Source organism: Ursus arctos, unplaced genomic scaffold (genome assembly GCF_023065955.2).
Source record: "Ursus arctos isolate Adak ecotype North America unplaced genomic scaffold, UrsArc2.0 scaffold_4, whole genome shotgun sequence".
Classification (NCBI taxonomy): Eukaryota; Metazoa; Chordata; class Mammalia; order Carnivora; family Ursidae; genus Ursus; species Ursus arctos.
In genome coordinates, this window is record NW_026623056.1 from 88,828,428 (window position 1) to 88,845,160 (window position 16,733).

General features: G+C 37.7%; 1 protein-coding gene across 2 annotated transcripts in view; it reads right to left on the bottom strand.

The window, feature by feature from the left end:
- BRWD1 (bromodomain and WD repeat domain containing 1) overlaps positions 1–16,733 on the bottom strand; it is a 111,456-nt gene that overhangs the window by 69,509 nt on the left and 25,214 nt on the right. For both annotated transcript variants that reach the window (XM_026502098.3, XM_026502025.3), the window contains exons 9-15: positions 7,913–8,013; positions 6,522–6,592; positions 4,590–4,690; positions 3,589–3,629; positions 2,711–2,809; positions 419–569; positions 18–152 (exon numbers count right to left, since the gene is read on the bottom strand). In XM_026502098.3, the coding sequence (XP_026357883.2) occupies positions 18–152; positions 419–569; positions 2,711–2,809; positions 3,589–3,629; positions 4,590–4,690; positions 6,522–6,592; positions 7,913–8,013 (699 nt within the window). The remainder of the gene's footprint in view (positions 1–17; positions 153–418; positions 570–2,710; positions 2,810–3,588; positions 3,630–4,589; positions 4,691–6,521; positions 6,593–7,912; positions 8,014–16,733) is intronic.

Consider the following 16,733-nt stretch of genomic DNA (forward strand, 5'->3'; position numbering starts at 1 on the left):
AGATACACTTCACTTACCATATTAAAATAATGTTTCATCTTGGTGCCTTTTGTAATATCCCATATAAATATGCTGCCATCATGTCCTGCAGATAACATAATTCTGGAATCAAAGGGATGTGTCTCCAAAACAAATACTTCATCAGCATGTCCCTTTATTCAACAAAGTCATACAGTTAAGGAGGGCTTGCAAGTTGAGTTTAAAATTAAAAACCCATACTGTCATAGAGTATGAGGGCTTTTAAAAATGTATTAATGACAATGATTTGAACATTAGTATATCTACAAATTTCTACCCATTTGATAATTAGTGGACGAAACATATTTAATGTTAATTTTATAGCTTTAAACATCAAATTATAGTTCAAAAAATTTTTTTGATTTGTTTTGGTTTGTTATATTATATAAAAACAACCTACCAGTAAGTTATGAAGCAGTTGCCCTGTGTAAGAATTCCACACTTTAAGGACATGATCGTTCACAGCTGTGACAACAATGCTATCATTCTGATTCCAAGCGATCATTGTGACTTTGGGTTTCATAAACCTTTCCTCTTCCAAAGATAAGTCCCTAAGAAAAACATAATGTGTAAATTCATTTGAAAAGTACAATCAATACAAAAATAACTAAAGTAATGCAGTTCATGTACATACATGATTATAGACCTGATATACATCTTACCCATAACAGATTGTCTATAAACAGATTACGGCAAAACTGGGACAGGGAGGGGATGATTATAGAAGCAGTTCGGGGGGGACTGCCAGGGTGGCTCAGTCGGTTAAGCATCTGCCTTAGGCTCAGGTCATAGTCCCAGGGTCCTGGGATCGAGTCCTGCATCAGGCTCTCTGCTCAGCGGGGAGTCTGCTTCTCCCTCTGCCTGCCCCTCCCCCTGCTTGTGTACGTGCTCTCTAAATAAATAAAACCTTAAAAGAAAAAAAAAGTTCAGTCTGAATAAAGGCATATGTTAGGATGTCACCACTGCTCATAAAAGGAAAGCTTTTTCTACCTCTTTTCTATTATTCCCTTCCCCTGGCCCCAAGCCCCAACAGCAATAATTTTGTTGTCTCTCTCTCCAGAGAAGATGACAAGAAATTTTAGGAAGACAGAAAGAAGGTAATGCATCCTCACATCCCCCAGTGTCTAGAAAACTGCCTGAACACAGATATTTAATCTTTTGAACTATAAATAAAACCGTACTCATTTCTTTGCACTTCCTTATAGATGGTTACTATGGCTCTCTTGGCAAGAATGGCCTTGGATACAAATGTCTACAATATTCTGCAGCCTTTATGAACATGAAATGCAAAGTTTCTCTGTAAAATATTGTAGTCAGTAATACACAGAGAAAAGGTAAAGACCAGCTGCTTTTGAAATCAGAGAATACATCCTAAGAAATTATAAACATATAATAAACATATTTTAATTCAACAGCTGTAAGAATATGGAATGAGTGCCATTAACACTGATCTATATAAGCACAACGGAACACAGACAAGAGAATAATTCTAACCAGACTGGTCAAGTAAAAGTTTAACAGAAGAGGCAAAATGGAATAAAGGCCAAGACTCCATGCTTCACTTTAAACTAAAGGCATCACCTGTTAGTGACCTTGAAGCAACAGACATACTGTAAGTCCTCAAGTTGATCACCCAAGATTAGAACACTAAAGCAAATATACCCATTAATTCTTCTTTATTTTTAAGATTTTATTTGCCAGAGAGAGAGAGAGCACAAGCAGGGAGAGGGGCAGAGGAAGCAGCAGGATCCCTGCTGAACACGGAGCCCGATGTGGGACTTGATCCCAGAACCCTGGGATCATGACCTGAGCCGGAGGCAGCCGCTTAACCGACTAAGCCACCCAGGCATCCGCCACCTCTCATTAATTCTTATATACAGAAAACTCTGCTTCTCAAGATTGGAAAGATGTAAAACTCTAAATGAGAAGAGAATATTCCCACCATTGGAAGGAATTACAGGCAGAGCACCCTCCATGGCAGCAAAAAAACGGAGCAGTTTCCACTCTCAGTAAAAATTTTTATATTAAAGTTTTCACACTGATGTTCCTATTTTGCTTAATAAAATAATTGTTCACAGGTAAATGTGATTTCAAATTATCCTCTATATAATGAAATAACCTTCACTGTTACAACCAATTAAGGACTGACAGTATTCACTCTCAAACTAAGATGCTTTTGACTATCCAGATAGAACATTTTTAAGTAATGGTAGAGATGTGATTTGTTTGTGAACAAGGATTATCAGATTTCCAGGATCATATTCTCTCCATTCCCTACCACAGATCACTTCACAAAAATGTGAATATCAAATTTATTTTGAAACCAAATAAAATTGTTTGAGTCACAGAAGAGGAGTTAATCTCCCCTACAATTATTAAAAATAAAGCAGACATGAGGATTTCCAAAGGACTAAATGTGAAACATTTCTCAGAAAAAACTGGTAAGAACTTCGATATGGCGCTACCCTAGACCAGGCAGTGTACTAGAAACATAAATGTAAGGATAAATTCTTCGGGATATATGACATTTATGTATCTATGTATCAGATATGCACAAAGTAGCCATCCATTTAGATCACTGCTCTTCGTAATAGGAGGTGGCTCCAATCCCCTGACAAAGCAGTCAACCACCAGGGAGAGAAAGACCAAGTAATTATGATGCACCTGCTTCCAACAAACCGTCTCCACTCACCCTGAGACTCGGGTTGCCATATCCAATAAAATGCTTCTCCACTCCAACTGCTCAAATCTCCAAATCCGTGCCGTTCCATCTCTGCTACCACTTAAGAACCTTAAAAAATTCAGAAAAAGATATTATATTCACATACATGCCACCAAGAACTACAGTTAAAATCACATGCAAAAACATTTTTAATGTAGCTATCCTAACTGCAGGTAAACGTATAGGTGTTAATTCAAAAGACAGGGATTCAGAGCAAATCTAATGGGGAAAAAATCTGGTTTGCTATAATTTGCCTGGCCCTATGGAGTTAAAGCACATTTCCAACTCAATCAATATCTTGTCAGATTGAGTTCTGAGAAGACAATGTACTAGTAGTATCTGGAGGGGGAAAACAACAAGAATTAAAGATGTGTGGGAAAATCAGTAAGAGCAAAAACTCCACTGTAAGCATCTTCATTCTCAACTCAAATTCATGCTGGCCATGTTAAATCAATCTTTTAACAAAGGAAAGTATTAAAAACTGCAATTTAGGAAAGCACACCTAAAAGAAACTGGGGACTACAAGAAAGTATATAATTTGAGTGACAATTCTGTCATATGACACATCACAGTGGTTGACTAGAGGAGAATTTTTTTTAACTACTCAAACACAAGGAATTTCATCACCTTTACATCTAATAGGAGAGCTCCCTTTGGTCATAGGACCCAGTGGAAGCTACAATTCTAAAAACCTGTGTTTAATGTGTTTCCCCTGCTGCAAACACTTTTCATTCAATTAATATACTTACTACTAAGTGCCTGCAATACACAAAGTGATATATCAGCTGTACTAATATGAAGCATAGTATATTGCCTAAAAACACACTCACAAACACAAACACACTTACCGATCACCATTGTTACAAAACTGGATACTATCAACTTTATCCTGGGGGGGGGGCAGTAAACAAACACAAAAGTGATCACTCTTGTTTGTAAATAAAACAAAAAAACCCCACTCCGTTTTAGAACTAGAAGCACATTTGGTTTAAAGCAAGAATGTGGGTGCGCCTGGGTGGCACAGCGGTTGGGCGTTTGCCTTCGGCTCGGGGCGTGATCCCGGCATTATGGGATCGAGCCCCACATCAGGCTCCTCCGCTAGGAGCCTGCTTCTTCCTCTCCCACTCCCCCTGCTTGTGTTCCCTCTCTCGCTGGCTGTCTCTATCTCTGTCAAATAAATAAATAAAATCTTAAAAAAAAAAAAAAAAGCAAGAATGTGCACTTGTGCTGCTTAGCGATCGTTCAACCACGTATCCTACATTTAAGTGCAAAAAACCTAACTATGACTCTAACAAGACCATAAAAAAAGTTCTCCTTCTAAATTTAAAACTATATTTACAATAAATTACATCTGTATAAGAATTCACATGTGGATCAAACACACAGCAGCTGAAAACAAGGCATCACTTTGAGTTATGTACAAAATTTTTTTTCTTTTAAAGTGATTTGGAACTGTTATCAAATGACTTCATAGAACTTCCTATAGGAAAAATAATGACCTGACCACTGAGCAGTATTTCCAGAATCCTGAGAGTTAACTATCTTACTATACATTAATAAAACAGCATTCTGATTTCATGAGTGTGATTAAGATCAACAGGCCCCATGAAACTAAACACACCCAGATAAACTGTTATAATCAAGATTTTCAACTTAAAGGTGAAATAACCACCATAAAATATTAGCACACTCACATACTTAGTTGTCAATATCCTTCACCTTTATATATGCAATCCCTCCTACATTTAAAATTAGAATCAATAACAATTTTGTTAGCAATATTTGACTATGGACCAATAGGAATATTATCAACAATTAATCTACAGAATTTTATAACATGAATACTTACAGTGTGGCTTTCAAGTTCTGCGATTTTTTCAGGTGCTTCAAAACCCAAAAAATACATTCTGATTACATGATCAGTACTACCTGTGGCTAAAAACATACCACCTGAAATAAAAATGTTAAGGTTTAAAAATTCAGTTTGTAACAAATATCTGAACCAGATTTCTATATCAAATTAAGCAAAATCTTTTATTCCAAAATTAAGTTTATCTCAATAGGCCCATTCTCTAACTCACTATATAAAGACCTTTTTAAAATTAATATAATACACAGTGATATAATTTATAATAAAAAAAAATACATACATACATACATACATACATATATATATATATATATATATATATATATATATATATATATATTTGGTCTTCATCCCTGGTTTCCGGCACAGAGGTCCTAACACCCTTGGCATTTCCTTAACAACAACATTGATAAAAGTATCCTGGGGCGCCTGGGTGGCACAGCGGTTAAAGCGTCTGCCTTTGGCTCAGGGCGTGATCCCAGCGTTATGGGATCGAGCCCCACATCAGGCTCCTCCCCTATGAGCCTGTTTCTTCCTCTCCCACTCCCCCTGCTTGTGTTCCCTCTCTCGCTGGCTGTCTCTATATCTGTCAAATAAATAAATAAAATCTTTAAAAAAAAAAAAAAGTATCCTGATATGCGTAACAAATCCATTTCACCCACACCAGCGTTTATATTAATAAAGTGACTCTTGGAAAGCACCTAAGAACGGGGCTGCTTACTGCCAGAAGTACCAACCATGTGATCAGAGGGTTGGAACTTTCAGTCCCACTCCCCTGACCTCTGGGGTGGGGGAGAGGAAGGGAGGTGAATCAATCACCAATGATTAAATCAACTTCCTATGTAACAGAGCCTCCATAAAAAACCTCAAGGACAAGGTTCCGAAAGCTTCCAAGTTGGTGAACACATGGAGATCTGGCAAGAGTGGTGTGTCTAGAGAGTGCCCATATGCTGCACCCTCTGCATCTCTTCCATGTGGCTGTTACTCAATTGTATCCTTTTATAATAAGCTGGAAATCTAGTAAAATGTTTGAGTTTTGTGAGGTGTTCTAACAAAATAATCAAACCCAAGGAGGGGGTCGTGGGAACCTCTGGTCATCAGCCAGTCAGAAGCACAGCTGACAACCTGGTCTGAAGGAGGGGGGTGGGATCTTGTAGGACTGAGCCCTTAACCCGTGGGATCACACACTGCTCTTTAGGTGGATAGTCTTAGAATGGAACTGAACTGCAGGACACCCAGCAGGTGCTGGAGAATTGTTGGATGGTGTTGGATAAAAAAAAGAACAGAACACACGTACATCAGATGGGACTTTAATTAAAAGAGTAATTCAATCTTGAAATGTTCACTATATCCCACTGCTTTATTAATCATGGCAATGACCCTATGTGCCGCTACTCTAAAGATGACAAAAGGGGCTCTGCTTTCTAAATAACTTCACATACCTAAACCTAGCTTCAGAATACAAAATTCACTCATTCAAGTTTTCAGACTTTTATGGGGGAAAATCTTTGACTTCTCCTGAAAAAAAAAAAACCATTACCACAGAAGTTCACTGTACACGAAAAGAAAATGTGCAATAATTTCACCAAAATGAGTGGAAAACAAATTTTAACTATAAAAATCTGCAGTTCAGCCTGTTCAAGAAAATTAGTCTTGAGATATTTCACACAGGGGGCTCATGTGGATACCTTAAGCCTCCTTTCGCTAGCTCTGATTACCATTAGAAATCAGAGAATGGTAGAATAGGGGAGCAAAAGACAAGAAAAAAGCTAATGAAATTAAACATCTTGGATTAAGCCTAATGAAATGGGCATAAGTCATTTACCATCCGATAAATGCTCTTAGCAATAATGCAATCATTCAATAAATGCTAAATTAAACTAAGAAGAAAAATTACTAAAGTTATCTTACCAACACTAAAAGAAGAACAGAGCATCTGAACACCTGGTCTAGGCTTTTCCGTGAACTTCAGGGGACGTGGACTTTAAAAGAAGAAGATGTCGTTTTAAAACTCATTAGTTCAACACATTTACAGGGTTTATAATGCTGGTTTTAATTTAGTATACGTAAATATTATAACCTTATTTATAAAGTACCTCACAAGTATCTCTGCATATGCTATTACAGCTGGACAGATTCTGCAAGGCTCTGTCCAATCCCTATGTTCACAAGAACCCTGCCCCACAGCGAGAGTGGACCTACCGACCCCCATCTTGTAACTGAGGGGACTAAAAGTCAGAGTGCAAGTGAACCCGCATGCAGCCTGTAGGGCAGGGTACACAGCCACCAGGGAACAGCACTGCTCAGCAGAAACAATACAAGCCACATGTGTAACTTTAAATTTTTATAGTAGCCACATTAAACGTAAAGATAAAATCAGTTTTATTTCATTTAAGCTAATATATCCAAAATATCACATCACTATGAATAAAATATTAATGAGAACTTTAGGTCCTTCTTTTCATACTACATCTTTGAAATCTTCCAGAATATACTAGATACATACTACATCTCAATTTGAACAGTTTTCATCAGATACTTTATCTGTATTTAGGTTTCATAAAAATCGCAGTTGAAAAACTAAATTCACATAGTCAAGTTATTTGAAATATGCTGAAAGGTTTTGTGACACCTGAAACAAGTATCCATTTTTAAGATGAAACTAATAATTCAGTTCCTCGAATGCACTACCCACATCTGAAGTGCTCAACAGTCACATGCGACTTGTGGCTACCGTCCTGGACAGCACAGGTCTACAACCTGTCTTCTGATTCTTAAGGAATCCTGACTAAATTTCTGAGTATGCGTCTAATTATACATCTCTAACATTTTTCAAAACATTTCACATACATACAATCTCACTTTTTTCCCCCACAAAATGTGTCCACTAAGATACAGTAACTGTGGTTCTTTTACATATCCATCTAAACAGTGCACTGTAGGGGCGCCTGGGTGGCTCAGTAGGTTAGGCACTGACTCTTGATTTTGGCTCAGGTCATGATCTCAGGGTCGTGAGGTCGAGCCCCACACCCGGTTCCGCACTCAACATGGAGTCCACTTGAGACCCTCCGTCTCTCTCTCCCTCTGCCCCTCCCCCTGCACACACTCTCTAAAATAAATAAATCTTTATAAATAAACAAACAATATACTATAAACAGTCAACAGGGCACTAATGCTGTATATAATAAAAAGTAAAAAGGCAACCACAACATAAAATTTCCCTTTATAATCAGACTTCCATCTCATTAGACTAAATTAAACATTAAAGAAAGAAAACTTATCACATAATTACGGCCACTTACCTGAATTTCAGGGATTCTAAATCCCACTGCCAGAAACAAACTGTTCCATCAGCACCAGTAGAGACCATGTATCTTTGGGAGCCTTTGGCCATTGGGCTAAACTAAAATGCAACAACACAGACAATTCAGTTTCCTGAGCTTCTACTGACGTAATAGTTTAATGGTTTTTCAAAGTTAATTAAAATATAAAGACTACAAAATACAGGCGACAGTATAGTGAAAAATGATAACCTAAGAGAGAAAAAAAGGTCTATCTCTAATCTATAAATGTAATGTGATCTCAATGAAAGATTACTTCCAAAACTAATAAACAAGAATAGCCAGAAAAACTTTTACAAAGAGAAAGTGAAGACCTGGTCTTATCAATATGAAAGCATATCACAAAGCCTCAATAATTAAAATTATGGGGTATGGTAGGTACAGTGACAAGAATGACCAATGGAAAAATACACTATGAAGTCCAAAATGGACCTTAATTTAAGAGCTAAGATAAAGGTGCCATCTCAAATCGGTTGGGGAAACAATGGATCACTGCATAAATGATTTACCAACTGTGCAGCAATCTGGAAGCTACTCTTTGAACTGTACACCAGTATAAATTCCAAGCAGATCAACAATTCAAATATTTAAAAAAGAAAACTATAGAAGTATTCTTAAAAAAACAAGAATTACACCGTAACTTCAGAACTGAGCTAACATTTGTGTTTAACGAAGTTCAACTGTGTTACACAAACAAGCTAGACAACGTAAGACCAATCTGGACCAGAGACACCCAACAAGGCTTAACGGATGGAGAGGAAAATACAAAGAAAACAAGAAAAAGACACTAGGCAAAAGAATATGAACAAAAGTACCAAAATGAGACGGAAGATGGTATGTGATAGCAACAGAAATTATCTATAGGACTAAAGTGCTTTTTTGAAAGTGGTGGAGGAATGGTTTAAATGGGTAGAGAATCTGGACCCAATAATAGCAAGAAGTAACTGCAGTTCTCAAGCCCAAAAATGTGTCAGACAGCAGTATATAATAGTTACTGAAAGGAAAAAGATAAGAAAAACAACTAAGAATCAATCCAGCTAATCTAAGAACCTTAAATGGAAGAAAGTACTGCCTTTCCCCAGAATGGGGAGGAAAGCCGTGAAGACCACCACAACCTGCTGACTCATGAGGCATTCAAGACAAAGCAGGTTAGCAAAGACCAGTGCTGCCATTAACCGAAAAGGAAGAGCTGGGAAGAAATTTTTTTAGGTTATTTACATAATTATCACTACAACGTCCCAGAGAGAGAGAGTTTATTATCTGTGCTATGGTTTTTCTCAAGATTATACACTTTGTAAGGGAGGTAGGATTTGAACCTAATACTTCTTCAAAGAAGCTTCTTCCAAGTTCCTTCTCTTCAAGTACAGGAAATGAAAGGCTTTTTAAATGTTGAAAGTGATTACTTACATCTAAGATGTGTTCCAGAATACAGACTAAAACTGAGTTTTGGAGCATATCCCATTAAAATTGATAACTGAAGGTAAGTAATAGTCAAATATTCTTGTTAATTAAAACACCACAGTAAAATTTGTAAATTTGCATAAAGTACTTTAAGAATTCTAAACCTGAGTTTCTGTGGAAGAGTAACTATTTTAAGTCACCTATGTTCTAACTAAATCCATTTCTTAGATACACAAGTGGTTGTTGCTCTCTATTTTGTCCCTAGCTCGACACCATACTGTTTTCTCTGTTAACACCTCTGAAGTATTTTTAAATATCTAGCACAGCAAAACTTGGGACATTTGTTTCGCTTATGGTTTTTGGTTTTTTTTTGCGGGGGGAGGGCTCTTTGTGCTTATTTTCTTCTAAATGAACTTGATGGCATGCGAAAGTCCATTAGAACACAGCAACTGGGATTTCAAATATAAACACACTAACTTTACACCAAGACTTGGAGAGATATGCTATCTTTACAACACTGAATCTTCCGATTCAGGAGTATACTACACATTTTCACTAACATTTCACTAACATAGATTATCCCCCCCCCGGAACCCCCAAGGTTCTGTCATTATTATTTTTTTTTTTTAAGATTTTATTTATTCGACAGAGATAGAGACAGCCAGCGAGAGAGGGAACACAAGCAGGAGGAGTGGGAGAGGAAGAAGCAGGCTCATAGCAGAAGAGCCTGATGTGGGGCTCGATCCCATAACGCCGGGATCACGCCCTGAGCCGAAGGCAGACGCCCAACTGCTGTGCCACCCAGGCGCCCCTGTCATTATTTTTAAGACCTTTCTTCATATACACTTTTCCCATTTCCTGGTAAATGTATTTGAAGGCTTTTGTTGCTACTGTGAATTATGTTCTTACTCCATTCTATCTGCTAATTCAGTTATTGGAAGTTTATAGCGAAGTTTTAGTTTTAGGACATAGGTCCTATATTCATCCAGTTTACTAAGATCTCAGCAATTCTAGTAAGTTTTAATAGAATTCACCAGTGAGTTCTCCGAGCCTGGAGTCTTCTTTTTAGATTTCTTTTGGTGCCCAACAGGCATTTTTTTTTTTTTTGAAGATTTTATTTATTTATTTGACAGAGATAGACAGCCAGCGAGAGAGGGAACACAAGCAGGGGGAGTGGGAGAGGAAGAAGCAGGCTCATAGCGGAGGAGCCTGATGTGGGGCTCGATCCCATAACGCCGGGATCACGCCCTGAGCCGAAGGCAGACGCTTAACTGCTGTGCCACCTAGGCGCCCCCCAACAGGCATTTTTAACATTTCAAGCCCTTCCCTTACTGTTCCTAAGTAGCAACATTCCTCAAATGCAGTATCACTGACAGCCAGCCATGTTTCATTAATCATCCTCAAAGCTACTCATCAGTGACCATAAGATGTATTTCTGGATATTAAAAATAAGAGTCTCACTTTTCCAAGATAGGTTAGATAAGTCCTGCATAAAGGAAACAGTAAGAAGTATGATTTCTCAAAGTCGCTCGTGGCTTCAAGACTCTGTACTACAATCTCACATGGCTACTTCCAAAGTCAAAATAGTTTTTTTGAAATCTACACATTTTGAGTAACTATTCAGTATATAACATATGCTTGGGTGCATAACTTCTACTTTTACAACTTGTTTGGTGGCAAAATAAGATGGAGTTTTTAGGTATGATCATCTTTTCCTATTAAAGAATGAACTATTCAAAACTAGTTGGCTACTCTATTAACTGCTAAATGCAAATCTTTCCTATGTGTTTATTACATGACCATTCTAGACAAAGCTGTGGAGGGGGCAATTTGTACAACATAAAACTCACCATTTTAGCTATTTTAAAAAGTACAATTCAAGGAGCACCTGGGTGGCTCAGTCAGTTAAGCATCTGACTTGATTTTGGCTCAGGTCATGATCTCAGGGTTGTGAGATCCAGCTCCAGGTTGGGCTCCCCACTGAGCGTGGAGTCTGCTTAAGATTCTCTCTCCCTTTTCCTCTGCCCCTCCCCCCTCTCATTCTCTCTCTCCTGCTGTTTAAAAAAAATAAAAATAAATAAAATGTACAGTTCACAGTAGCATTTAGTACATTCACATGCTGTGCAGCCATAGCCACTATCTGGTCCCAGAGTTATTATTTTAGAAGACAAATTATAACCTGTCAAAGCATTTTCAATGGATTCTTGTGGCTTTTTAAAGTATATCACACATGTAATACGGCGCCACACTTGTCTCTTGCTATACATGGATAGACGTGAACCATGTGGACCTGAATCATGACACTTCAGCCCTAAGACCCTCAGTAGGAGTCTCCTAAACAACAGTGACATTCTACTCTGTAACTATAACAAGCTTGTCAACACTTAAGAAATTTAACACCAATATAACACTATTACGTAATACCTGATTCATACTGAAATTCACCCTAATTTCTCAAAAGTGCTTTATAGGCATTCTTCACTGCTAAAGCCAAGACCCAAATCAAGGATCACACATCGCATTTATACTTGTACCATTTTCTTAGTTTCCTTATACAACACTTTTTGTTGTTGTTGTTGTTGCCTTTCTTGAAATTAAACTTTGGAAGGATACAGAATATTTATTTCACGGACTGTTTCTTAATTTGAATTTGTCTGATTTCTTACAGAAATACTACATAGGTGGATAAAGAAATTTAACTACACAGCTTTATAGTTATAGGTCTATTCAGATTTTCTTCCTTTTTGTGACAGTCTTGATAAGTGTTCTTCTGAATATTTACCTGTTATCCTCTTTTTAGGAGCGCCTGCCTGGCTCAGTCAGAAGAGCAACTCCTGATCTCAGGGTCAGGAGTTTGAGCCCCACACTGGGGGTAAAGTTTACATCAAAAAAAAATGTTTAAATATATAAAATATCCTCTTTTTAATGTCTAAAGGGTCTATAGAGATGCCCCGTTTTCAAAAATGACAATGGTTATTTTTGACATTTTTTTCTTACTTGATCAATCTTATAGCAACATTTTTAGTCTTTCAAGAACTTTTGGTTTTGCTGATCCTCTCTACTATTATGCTTACTTTTTCTATTCTTAATTTCTGTACTTATCTTCCTAATGTTCTCATCCTCTACTGTTTCCTGTTCTTTTTCTAACTTTCTGAGAAATACACTTGATCACTGAATTTCAGCTTTTTTAAATACATGCATTGAGGGCTATAAATTTCCCTTTGGGCACAGCTTCTGCTGTGTATTAATAATCTAATGCCATGTAACAAATTACCCCAAAATGTAGCTACTGGAAACAATATATATTCATACCCCAAGTCACTAAGGGTCAAGAATTCAGGATTAGTTTAGGTGCTTTTGACTCAGGGTCTCATGAGATTGCAGTAGGTGTCAGCCTGGGCTTACCTGGGGGGTGGAGGACCTGCTTCCAAAGGGCCCGACTCAACGTGCCTATGGCAGGAAACTTCAGTTAATTGCCATGAATGCCATGGCTGTCTGAGGGTCCTATCAACATGACAGCTGGTTTCCCTCAAGATGAGCTAGTCAAGAGAATAAGACAGGTCAACCCTATTCAAAAACGGGGATTACCAAGGGGCATGAGTCCAGGAGGCAAGAGTCACCAAACACCATCTTGATGGCTGCCTCCCAAACTCTGTATCCCCCAATACATAATACCTAATATTTTCATTAGTAATCCATTCAAGTATTCTCAAATTTTTACTGTTGACTTCTCCTTTGATACATGGATTAGTTAAAAGTATACTGCTTAGGGGTGCCTGGGTGGCACAGTGGTTAAGCGTCTGCCTTCGGCTCAGGGCGTGATCCCGGCGTTATGGGATCGAGCCCCACATCAGGCTCCTCCGCAACGAGCCTGCTTCTTCCTCTCCCACTCCCCCTGCTTGTGTTCCCTCTCTCGCTGGCTGTCTCTATCTCTGTCGAATAAATAAATAAAATCTTAAAAAAAAAAAAAGTATACTGCTTAATTTGAAGATTATTCTCCTATTAATTCTGTTAGTAATTTCTGGTTTAACTGCACTACTGTCAGAGAATATATACTTGGGATTATTCAGTATTTTCAAATTTGTTGAGAACTTGCTTTAAGGGTCAGAATGTAGAAAGTATTTATATAATAAACACCCCACTTAGGACTACAAAGAAAGGATGCAGATATTATATGTAATGTTTCAATCTAGCATCCAGGTCAAGGTTATCATTTATGTTGTTCAAATCGAGATTTCTTAATAGCATAGGCTCTTCTTTCAATTATGGAGAGACAGAGGTGTGTCAATCTCCCACTATGATTATGGAGGTCCATTTTCCCCCATAAATTCTATTTTTGCTTTATGTATTTTGATGCCACATTCCTGAATATAGAACTCTTCTATCTCATGAAACTTTTTATCATTATAAATTGTCCCTCTGTGCCTCTAAAAATGTTAATTGCCTTAAAGCCCTATTAGCTAATATCAGCATGCTACACCAGCCTTCTAATGGTTAATGTTTGCAAAAGTCTTCCATCCTTTACTTCCAGCCTCCCTATAGCCTTACAGCAAAGATGGGGCTTTGTTTCCTTACTCCTGTTTGAAATCTTTGTCTCTCACTGGAACCACCTAATGCACTTACAAATAAAGTGTTCACGAACATACTGCTATCTAATCACAGCCGGGTAGCATTCTAGGACTTCCCACCTTTCTTTCGCTCTCCTTCCTTGCCTTTTTTTTTTTAATTATTCCATATCTCCCCTCTGTTAGCCTGGTAGTTATACACTCTCTTACAATTCTTTTAGTTGCTATTTTGGAGATTACAAAATGCATCTTCATCTTATTGAACATCTACTTCACTTCTCAAACAATGCAAAGATGTTAAGAATACTGAAGTTACCTCCTCCTGACATACAATCTTTTACTACCATCATGTTAGTTTGATTCTCTATAGTAATTTTTATTTTTTTAAAGATTTTATTTATTTATTTGACAGAGAGACACAGCCAGCGAGAGAAGGAACACAAGCAGGGAGAGTGGGAGAGGAAGAAGCAGCCTCCCAGCAGAGCAGGGAGCCCAATGCAGGACTCGATCCCAGGACCCTGGGACCACGCCCTGGGCTGAAGGCAGACGCTTAACAACTGAGCCACCAGGCACCCCCCTCTATAGTAACTTTTAAACCCATAAGCTATTATACTTGTATACAATCGATGCTTTTTTCCATTTGCCCCCACAATTTTTTTTTCTTTAACTCTTCATTCTTTCTTGCATCTCCAAGCCTGGGATCACATTTCCTTCTCGGCCTAAAGAATACTATTTAGAATTCCCCCTTAGGGCTGTTCCCTTGCTGGGAAATTGTCTGAAAATGTGTTTAAAGCACTTCAATATTTTCAACAGGTTCAGAATTCATGACGGGCAGTCATTTTCTATCAGCACTTTACTTACTGAAATAAACCCAAATGTAAGGCTATTTTTATTTTTTTTTAATGTATTTAGCCCAAAATGGGGCTTATACACACGACCCCAAGACCAAGTTGCATGCTCGACCAACTGAACCAGCCAGGTGCCCTTATTAACACTTCAGAAGTATTTGTCTATTGACTTCCACTGTCCTACTGAGAAGCTAATCATCAGTCTTATGGCTTCTTTAATATTTCTCTGTAGGGTGATGTTCAACAGCTGCAGTCTTCTGTATTCTTCTTTATTCTGCTCAGGGTCCTCAGTGTTTCTGCAATCTGTGGCTCTACTTCTCCAGTGCATTTTGCAAAATTCCTGGCTGTTACCACTTCAAATACAGCTCTGCCTCATTCTCTCCTCTTGTTCAGGAAACCCAATTACACATGTGGTATATATGTATGTACAGAAACGTGGTATCTTTTTAGCAGAGCCTGATAGTCCAACCTCTTCCTGCTGTGCTTCACTCCATTTATTTTCTTCCGACCTCACTTCCAGTTCATTAAATCTCCAATTTCTTCAGTCGTGCCTAATCTGTTAAAACCATCCACTCAATTCTGAAATTCAGCTTTATATTTCAACTCTAGAATTTCCTTTATACTAACTTCCAGTTTTCTGCTGCAATTTTTTCTATTCTAATTAGTCGAACTTATGTGTAGATTATTTTCAAGATAGATCCTCTCTACCCCTACAAGTGTGTCAAAAATTCTGCTAAGCTTTTTGGCCACCTCCTCTGGAATTGGCAAATGCCTTCCAACTCAGAGCTCCTCGCTTTCCTTATCCACCATATCTTGGCATCCTAATTTCTCATTACATGTACCTCAGGTATTTTTTCACCTTTGTCTAGCTTTTCAAGTTATTTTTAAAAAGAAAGCTAGTCCAAACCACCATACAGTGTCTTTCCTTCCTGCAGAATGCTCATTTGCTATTCTTTCAGACGGACAAAAGGTTCTACTTCTGATTGTAATAATACCAACATTTTTAAGATGTAACTGTATCAAATGACATTGTATAATGTTACTCTTGAGAAAGGTATACACGAAAATATTCACAGTGACTATTTCTAGACGGTAAGATCATGAAGGCTTATTTTCTTATTTGCTATTAACTATTGTCTAATTTTGCTGCAAGCAATATTACTTGTACATCTTTAATATAGTTTTTAAAAAACCCTTTACTAAAGTGAAAAATGGTTTCTATATGCCAGTAACAACAAGGCAAAGAACATAAAAAAGATTAACAACTAAAATTGTGTACTTGTGTGACTCTGAACTTTGGCAACCAATGGCAAGTACAGATGAACCTTCTGATGTATAAAAACTTACTACCACCCAAACAGACTTTTGAGATATTTTCAGTAGGTGATAACTGAATGTAGGCCCCATTACCAAATGAATGGGTTTCAGGAAAGACCAGAGCTCCACTTTCACATTGAGGGATTCACACTGAGGACAGACACCAGCACAAAGCCAGTTTTCTCATTTGCTGCTACACTGGTCTAGAAGTTCGTATCAAATAACACAATGTCAACTGAGGAACACACAGTGGAGATTTGAATTAATGTTCTAATTATGAAAACTTATGGAGAACTCCTTGCCTTAAAATAAACAGGCACACCAAAAATCTTGCTTAAAGTTTCAAAATAAAACACTATCTCAATTATGGTTGTCTTCATTCAAAAATAAATCTGTTATCTCTATTCTTCAAGAAAACTGACTGGAAGAGTTGAGAAAAATGTCTCGTCACAGGACTTCACATCATATCTATTTAGAGACCACTTAATATACAGCCTGCATGAATTTGTACCTGAAAGTGGAACCACTCCCAGTTTTATCCAAAATCAAATCAGAGGCACCAATGTGCCTTACAAGGCCTTACAAATCATATCTTCCTAACAAAACGTTAATTTTCAAAAAACTGACCGAACAGCATCATTTTCATGTACT